This window comes from Lacerta agilis, chromosome 15, assembly GCF_009819535.1.
Source record: "Lacerta agilis isolate rLacAgi1 chromosome 15, rLacAgi1.pri, whole genome shotgun sequence".
Classification (NCBI taxonomy): Eukaryota; Metazoa; Chordata; class Lepidosauria; order Squamata; family Lacertidae; genus Lacerta; species Lacerta agilis.
The window spans coordinates 28,999,745-29,008,700 of record NC_046326.1 but is presented as its reverse complement, the minus strand read 5'-3'; the positions used below and the strand labels follow the sequence as shown (position 1 = coordinate 29,008,700).

The following is an 8,956-nucleotide window of genomic DNA, read 5'->3' as shown; positions in this document are numbered from 1 at the left end:
GAGGCTTACCGGTATGTATGACAAGCATGTACAGGGGATGGTGCCCTGGCAGCTGGTATCACGTTGCAAGGTAGCTCACAGCTAGTCCTGGGCACTGCTGGGCAGAAAGGCCCGTTGCCCCACCTGCTTCTCCAACCCCCTTTCAAAACTGCACTGTGCCCAGCCAACCATCTATTACCAGTGCAGCCTGCAAACACCCATTCATGGTAATAACATAACCCTGGCTGCAGCCCAGAGCAGAACAGGCCCTACCTTGGCTCACAGACAGATTTATTTCATTTTCATAGCCTGCTATTCCGTTTTGGAAGGATGCCCACTTCAATTTGCACTTGCTTCCATCTTCAAATAAGGCCTCTGCACATGTAGAGGGCAAGTGTGCAGAAAGGGGCTATATATTTGGCTTCCCCACCCCAATGTTTACCTCCTTTCTCACCTCTACAGATTATGGAGTAGAACTCCTCCTCCAAGCACAAAGGCTTTCTGCATGACAGAGACCTGGGAGATCAGGGATCTATATAAACCAGACAGGAAGCTCCCCCTCATGGAGAAGACACCCCATAGCAGTTCTTACACTCCATGCAGAGCTGCTTTTGGTCAAGCCCCTTTTCACCACTCCTGAGAGATATGTTCTCCACCAGTTGGCACAGTGCTGGCATCAAGACACTCAGCTGCAGCAGATTGGCATTTCATCAATTTGTTTGAGCTGAAGAATTTGGATTCCCACCCAGCAATACTCTGCTTCCTGTATTGCAGAGGGCTGGGCTGGATGATCCCATGGATCCCATCCAACTCTACAATGCTATGCTTATATTCTACCGTGACACTGAACAGCACTGGGGAAAGGATGTCATTCATCATACAGAGGGAAAATGGAGACTGCCAGTGATCCCACCACTTTCCGTTCCCCAGCTCAGCCAATACTCTTCAGAGATCCATGATGTGAGCTACAGAACAGGCACTTCAAAACATGTTTTCTAGAGAGAAATTGACTTTTATTCAGAGGCGCATATTGGTAAATGCAAGCAGGGGACGATCACAATCCTAGCATTCTGTGTGTCTTATCTCTCCCCACGCAACAGATGCCCCACACTCTCCTGCCACAAGCATTCTTCCTGCTGTAAAAAGCACTCCAGGTTCCCTTCCTCGGGAGACGGACAAGTGGCCACACATAAAGGAATGCCAGGCAGCTTTTAAGATGTTAAAAGAAGAAAGAGTTTCACTAGCGACATGTCATCCAACGAGGGGGGTGAGATTCATCTCTCAGAACTCATTAGGCTAAACCTGTGTATTTGAAAGAGAAAAAGAGAGAGGAAAGGAAACCGATTAGTATCAAGACAAACATAGAAGCCAAATATTCAGAAGAGGTCTTGCTGTGTCCAGCAGACCCCTGGCTTCTCAATGTGTTCTCCAAAGACTGCTTCTGCCCCCTCCCCAGCCACCCCAAGCCCCTAATAACATTTCTGATTTTTCCACAAGAACCTAAACACAATCCACCTTGCTGAAACTGAGCTTCAGAGCAGTATTATTCTATTTTGCGGCAGGGAGGTGGTGGTGGTGGTGGTGGTGAAGTAGGTAGGAGAGTTCATGGATTTCAGTACAGAACCTGCATATCAGAAAAGGGGCCCAGGATGGAACCTATCTAACGCAAATATACTGGTGTGGCCTTATTTGTAGATTAGCCTTCGCTAACCCAGCACCTTCCAGATGCACTGCTAATGGAAGCTAGGTCCTAAAACATCAGGAGGGCACGCATTTCAGATTATAGAAAGAGTCTGTTCCCCACACCTCAGAGTCTCTGAAAGCAAACGAACTGGAAGACCAGCTCCTTCAACTGATCTGGCATCAGCCATTAATGAGAGACTGCCGCAGTGGGAGAGGTGGGAGGCAGGTCTCATTCCATCAGCCCTGCTGCAAAAAACTGGTTCCACCGAACTCTTCCTGTCCCTGAACTGCTTTGACAACAGCTAGTTCATGATAAGCACCGCCTTTTAACTTCAAAAACTGGTGGCTGAGCTGGGCTCTCCCTCCTTGTTATCTCCTCATCCATTTTTCCTTTTGTGCTGTGATGTTTAGACTGTTAAGCAAGACTGTTAATCTGTCTTGTTTGCCTTTGTAAGTAAAAAAGGGAACCCGTGTTCCAACTCGAACAAGAATAAAAAAACAGCAACACGAGACCAAACAATGTAATATGAACTCTAAAGAGCTATAGTGATGTCAATGATCAATATAAACATTCAAAGGGAAATTCATCCTGATAATATGACAAAATATAATGTGAGGGACAGCTGGGCAGTGTTTACATATTATTATGAGCACTGTCCCTTAGCATGCTTTCTATGCCACGAGATGGGCCTCAAATTTATCATACGTCTGCTGAAGAAGTAACATCGAAACATTGAACTTTATCCAGAAACGCTGTCCGTTGGAAGATTACATTCACTAGTTTCTTCACCACTTCGGCTTTGCTGGAATACTACATTTATTGTGCCATGTTAATAGAGACTATTTACTCGCATTATATTTTGTCATATTATCAGGATGAATTTCCCTTTGAATGTTTATATTGATCAATGACATCACTAAAGCTCTTTAGAGTTCATATTACATTGTTTGGTCTCGTGTTGCTCTGGTTTTTTTTATTAATGTTTGCCTTAGTGGCTGATACAGGGTATAAATAAAGTTGAGTCTATGCACCAATATTTCACCTGGGTACAGTGCACCCAACAAAGAGGACCTAATCCAAGACTGTGGAGCAACAACCCTCCCCTCCCCCATAATCTGTGCAAAGCTCCCCCAAACCCTCCCCGGGAGGAGAGGAGGCGGCACTGAATACAACCCCGTGTCAAAACAGCCTCAGTGTGATTCACAGAGAGAACGAAGCCTGTCTGGCATCCCACTTTGCTTCAAAGAAATCACAGCACCTATTCAGAGACCATATATTCTGCCAGGAATTGCAGTATATACTTTTACTGCAAAGTATATTAACAGCTAACTAAAACATGTACAAAGGACTCTCCCCCCAAAGGACTAAAATAGCACACAATTATGCAAGTCAGTTTTGTATTACTCTCTTATTTGCTTTATACTGACTGGTGCAGCTCCTTGTTCTCTCCCCCTCAATCAGCTTAAGGTTTACCTGGCAAGGTCTGGAAGAACCAGAAGCACCTCCTCAAAAAGTGTTACACTGGCTCTTGAAACTTGGCTTGAGACCCTCCAGCCCTGATCAATTGCAGCATCCTTGGTTAACTGGCCCTACAGAGCTTCAAAAGGCAAACCTGCTTTGCTCATCGACATTGGGGAGGCCAAAGGAGCTACGCACCATTTGCAAACCGGCATTGCTTCAGCACCTCGCTGAACCCCTCGCACAGCTTCAAGTCGGCCTGGTTCTGGGCGCACTCCAGGAATTGCTTCATCTCGTACTGGCAAGGGGTGAATTGCGACTGCTGCATCGCAGGCTGGGCTGTCTGAGGCTCCTGAGGAGGAACAGCAGCACAATTAAGATGGGGAAATGTTTTTTTAAAAATATTGTATTTGCTAAGAACACCACCTGCCTTCAACAATGTTTTCAGGGTGCTAGAGTATGGTGGCTCCCCAGCAGAAAGGGGAGGGCATCAACAGGCACAGCAGCATCCTCATTCCAAACTGCCGGAGGACAAAATTTCCAAATCTCAGGTGCGTCAACAATTTTCCTTCCTAGTCAGTTGGCTAAATCCTCCAGTCTTATACCTTATGCATTCAGAATTAGCTTTCAATGTTTGTTGATTACAATTATATTTTCATTTCATTTATATAACGATCTCAAGCTGTTGTACATGGTCCCCCCCACCCATTTTACCCTTACAAACAACCCTATGAAGGAAGCCTGGCTCAAGATCATCGAGGTTCCATGGCTGAGTGGGGATTTGAACTGTGGTCTCACAGGTGCTAGTCCAACACTCTAGATTCAGGGGTGCACAACCTGCGGCCCTTCAGATGTTTCTGGATAGCATAGCCAGTGATCAGGGATGATGCGAGTTAATAGTCCAGAAACACCACACTGGCTCTTATATGCTGCTAATACAACTGAGGTCCAAGGGAGGAGGGAGTGCTATAAAATGGTATCTTCTCATGATGTCCAGCTGGCTTGTTAGTTGGATTTCTGCATTCAGTTCTGTCAGGTGTCAAGGTTATTATTTCAAATTTATAACCAATCCTTTCTCCCCAGGGGAAATACAGGGTGCCTGACAGTAATAACATGACTCACAAAAAATTAGAATAGCACTATAAAATACAGCTGAAAGCAGTTAAAACCAGTAGTGTGAAAAGGTTCATAAAAACTATTGTCCCAAATCTTGGATAAATAAGAAAGCCTTTATGGTTTTTCTTCCTGAATGCAGGGCACTGCCCGATCTTCATTGGGAGGCAGTTCCGTAGTTGGGATGCCACCACCAAGAATGCCCTGTTTTGGTGGGAGACCATAAGCAGTGTATTCTCCCCAGGTAACAATGTTCTTACTGGTGAAGGCACCCTTTCAAGGACTTGGGTCCCAAGAGTTTCAAGGCTTTGTACACTCATACTAACATCACAAAATGGGTGTGATTCCTCAACACACAACTGCACATTATCTAGTCTCTTGACTTTCAGAACTGATGCAAATCCATAACTATACAGATCCAAAAATATGCTTTACTCTTGGATTGGCAGGTGCTCAAATGGAACACACATGTTGCATGTATTCTTTTGTTCCTGAAAAGCTTTTGTTAAGTTGCATCCTGCCAGAAAGGCTCACTCATTAGCTATGTCACCTATCAGCCCAGAAAATCTGACACGGGTTTCATCAGCCAGGAGAATTCTTATGGCTCAAGGTCTTGCTCCGAGAACATAAAAAGCTCAGATAAACAAAAATATATAATTTTCTCTCTCACCTGGTAAGTGATGTCGGGCCTTGCTGCTTCAGAGCTTCCACCTCCAAACCCTCCGGTCATGGCATGCCCGAGTGTGTGCCCTACAGCAGAGCCCACGGCCACGCCAGCAGCAGTGGTGGCCATCTGGGCCATTAGGCCAGGCTGCCTGGGGGCAGGAGAAGCCACTGCAGAGGCAGGGGCAGGGGCAGGAACAGGGGCACGAGAAGCTGGTGGTGGAGCAGACCTCATAGGCGCACGGCTGCAAAGGAAGGAGAAGAAACACATTGAAAAGCAATCCTGGAACAAAAAAAATTTGTTACAGCGGCCCAGTGTGGGATATTTTTTATTTATTCTGCCTGTGTTTATTTATTTGACTTCTTACCAGTCCTTCAGCATAAGGTCCCATGATGCATTACAGAAATATACCGTAATCATACAAATAAAAATAAACTAGTATAGCAATTCCAAACCAAAGTTCAGTCTTTCCTCCAACCTGGTCCCCCCTCCAGAGGGGGTGGGGAGGCAGATTCTAGGGATCTGCTGCCTCAGTTTAACTTTAACACATCTCCCTAAAACATGGTCTGAAGCCACCTGATGCAGCCATTTTGCTGAAATCAAAGCTGTTATGTGAGAAAAGCTCAGGAACAATGACTTGGGAAGCAGTACATATGTACCTTTCTCCTGAACGTTGATCCTGTGAATGCTTCCAGGGTAAGAAAAATACCCTCTTGCACTCTCCTTGAAGAAAGGTGAGCGCCAACACTTGGGGCTATGCTCACCCACCACCTATGTTCATGTGAACACCACCTACATCAGCCTTGAACCTTTCCCCTCCTCCCCCAGATGTTGCTGAACTACAACTCCCATCAGCCCCAGCAAGCATGGGCAATGACTGGCGGTAACAGAAGTAGTAGCTCAGCAACATCAGGCCAAAGGTTCCACACACCTGATATATAAGCTTTCATGGGCAACTAGCTTTCCAGCCCACACACTTGTATCTGCAAGCAGGATAGTTTCTGGTCGATGGTGCTCCTGTTCAGAGAAGAGTTGCTAAAATGACCCTGGTGCAAAAATCCAAAGTTTCTAAATCTTTGCATGCAAAACCTTCTTGGCAACCTCTATCCCCCAAAGAATATAGCCCTCACTTTCCACCAAAGAATGCAGCATTGAACATATTACTATGAGCTAAATTGGAAGCTGGGCATCAACACAAGGCATTACAAAACTGAATTGGCCATTAAGGTGGCTAAACATTCACAGAGGAAGACACAGCCTCTTATCAAACCTGCCTTGTACATTGAGAGGGAGTGAAACATGATACTGCTGATCTTTGGTCAGAGCTGGTAGAGAGCCAGTCTGGAGCAGGAGTGGGGGACCTGCGGCCCTTCAGATGTTGCTGGACTACATCTCCCTGTATCCCTGATCACATTGGCTAGGGCTGATGTGAGTTGGGAATCCAGCACCCATCTCCAGGTAAAGGGACCCCTGACCATTAGGTCCAGTCGTGTCCAACTCTGGGGTTGCGACGCTCATCTCGCATTACTGGCTGAGGGAGCTGGCGTACAGCTTCTGGGTCATGTGGCCAGCATGACAAAGCCGCTTCTGGCGAACCAGAGCAGCGCACGTAAACGCCGTTTATCTTCCCGCCAGAGCAGTACCTATTTATCTACTTGCACTTTGATGTGCTTTCGAACTGCTAGGTGGGCAGGACCTGGGACCGAACAACGGGAGCTCACCCCGTTGCGGGGATTCGAACCACGACCTTCTGATCAGCAACTTGTCCCAAATTTGAAGGTGGGATGGGATGCTGGTTTTTGCAACATTTGGATTTTGCAACTGAAACATAGTCTCTTTGGTGACTGCCTGCCAATCTAGTGACCTGTCTGGTGGAACAATGTGTTGTTGTTTTTCTGTGGTAAGCAATGTATACATTCAATAAACTTAACATAGCAGTAACACTGGGATAATGGGCTGGGATAGTACAGCATGAGACTCTTAATCTCAGGGTCATGGGTTTGAGCCTCACATTGGGGTTGGACTAGATGACCCTCGTGGTTCTTTCCACCTTTACAATTCTATCTAAGCTGCTTGGAAGGAAGAAGCAACCTCTCTTGTGGTAAGTAAAGCCAACTTGTGAACTCGGATTTACAGACTTGATGTACATAATAATAAGAAAGGCAAAACCAATTGTTACTGCTTTTGCAGTTCCAAAGTCTGGTCACAGCCACCCTATGTATTTTAAGCACTCTGGTACTGTTAGTAGCAGGGCCGTCTCGTCATAGGGGCTGGGTGGCGTGGCGGGCCCCCCAGGGGCGCCCCTGCGAGTCCGCCGGCATATCGGGTGCCCCCTCCCCAACCTGCCCCCACGGACGGGCGGGCGCTTGCGCGCCGGCGGGCGAGCTGCAAGCCGGCCGCGCTCCAGAGCCCCAGCTGGAGCGCTGGGAAGGACACGCAAAGCTCCGCGCCGCTCCAGCGCCACCTCCTCATCCCCCGCTCGCCCACCCCCCTCCCGAGGGGCGGCCAGCGTGGGGGGGGGGGAGGCGGGCGGAGAGGCGCCACACCGGGGGCGCCGAGGGATCGTCGTGCCACGGCGGCCGATCCCTTTAAGATGGCCCTGGTTAGTAGCACCCTGAACAATCTACAGTTCTCAGAATTCTCAATGACTGCTAAAAGCGGTCTAAAAGTGCTTTACATGTCTGCTGTGGAAGTCCCGCATTTGCAGTGCTTTACCAATGCAATGTGGACCCCTCTCTTAGTCAGAACTTTTGTTCAATAGAACGCCAAGATTTTTACTTGTTTAGCCGCCTGCTCCTTGACCCACCAATTTCACTCCACAAACTTCAACTGTTACTCCTTCCCCAAACTTAACCTGCCCCTTTCCTCCTGCACCCTTACCCACCTCTTCCATTTCTGCTTGTGATCTGCCCCTCCTCAGCCCTCAATTTCTCTGGCCGCACCTCAGAGACCTCTGCCTTACCCCTAGGCAAGAACCAGGCCCAGTGAGGTCAGCCCTTGCCTAAGGTAAGCCAATTAGTACTTTTCCAGCTTTAGCACTAACTTGCTGTCTGAATAGAAACTCTTAATCCCAGAAGCACCAAAGCAGCATTGCCTTTACAGCACATGGTCTTCTAGAATATTCCTCCTATGGAATATACTGTAAGGTCACAGGCCAGTCCATCCAAATCATTTGGCATCCTTCAGTTGTGCTGGGAGCAATGTATGCTGTGAGGTTATTGAAGTTAAGCATTTGATAAATAGGACTCTCATTTAGACCCTTAAGTCACATCCAGCCTATTTGCAAAGCAGGATGCAAACATAACACCAGAAATAAGCTCTGATTTACAGATCCATAGCACAACTTCCATTCCACAAGCGGAATGTAAGGCATATATTATACTTGGCAACCCACTGATCCCTCTCTGCATCTTTCATCACTTCCACTTGTGTTGCTGTAATCCTCACCCTACCTTGCCACATCCACATAGAGACTTTGGATTCTCCCATCCCATTCCTTTCTCTTTCCTCCAGCATCTACTCCTAACATGAGATTACAACTCTCTCACCCTTTATTAATAAAGGGAAGAGACTCCCCCCCTTACTACTACATGTGGCAGAGAGATAATATAGCCCCCCCCCCAAATACTGCTGTCCCCTGCAATCTCCAACATCGCCTTTGTTTTGATCCCGGACTTTTGTCTCCCCCCTACCTTCATCACCCCAACTTTTATGGCAATTCCCTAATATCTCTCTTCCCCTCCTCATCTCTACTGAGTTGGCAGTGCTGGGGAAGGAATTAGGAGGCCATGGAAACGTCACGTGGCTCGTTCTCAGCCCTCCTTCTATGAATATCTCCAACCACACCTCCCCCCCCCCAGACCCTTCCCAGATCACCCTTACAAATCGCCTCGCCTCGTCCCGCCCCCTTACCTGGCAGGGGGCGCCATTCGGGACGTTCTGCTCCTGCTTCCCCTCGGCATGGTGGCGACAATGATAAGAGAGGCTCTCGCGTTGCTGTTGCTGCAGCTGCTATCTCTCAAGGGCTCTGCTATCTCCGGCCTTTTTCTACTTCCGCT

At 47.6% G+C, this 8,956-nt stretch overlaps 1 protein-coding gene across 1 annotated transcript; it reads right to left on the bottom strand.

Moving 5' to 3' along the window:
- Nucleotides 1–970: 970 nt before the first annotated feature.
- CHCHD2 (coiled-coil-helix-coiled-coil-helix domain containing 2) lies at nucleotides 971–8,930 on the bottom strand. Its single transcript, XM_033171717.1, has 4 exons — nucleotides 8,811–8,930; nucleotides 4,905–5,142; nucleotides 3,320–3,473; nucleotides 971–1,281 (listed from the first exon to the last, which is right to left on the bottom strand). Exons 1-4 carry the CDS (start codon nucleotides 8,858–8,860, stop codon nucleotides 1,271–1,273), a joined length of 453 nt encoding a protein of 150 aa, XP_033027608.1. The 5' UTR covers nucleotides 8,861–8,930; the 3' UTR covers nucleotides 971–1,270.
- Between the last annotated feature and the right edge of the window lie 26 nt (nucleotides 8,931–8,956).

Bases quoted from the DNA above. Each gene is read 5' to 3' on its own strand.
- CHCHD2 (XM_033171717.1), bottom strand. From the start codon at position 8,860: ATGCCGAGGGGAAGCAGGAGCAGAACGTCCCGAATGGCGCCCCCTGCC. The intron at 5,143-8,810 runs GTAAGGGGGCGG...CTTCCTTTGCAG, and splicing joins CGAATGGCGCCCCCTGCCAG to CCGTGCGCCTATGAGGTCTG. The intron at 3,474-4,904 runs GTGAGAGAGAAA...GTTCCTCCTCAG, and splicing joins GGCCCGACATCACTTACCAG to GAGCCTCAGACAGCCCAGCC.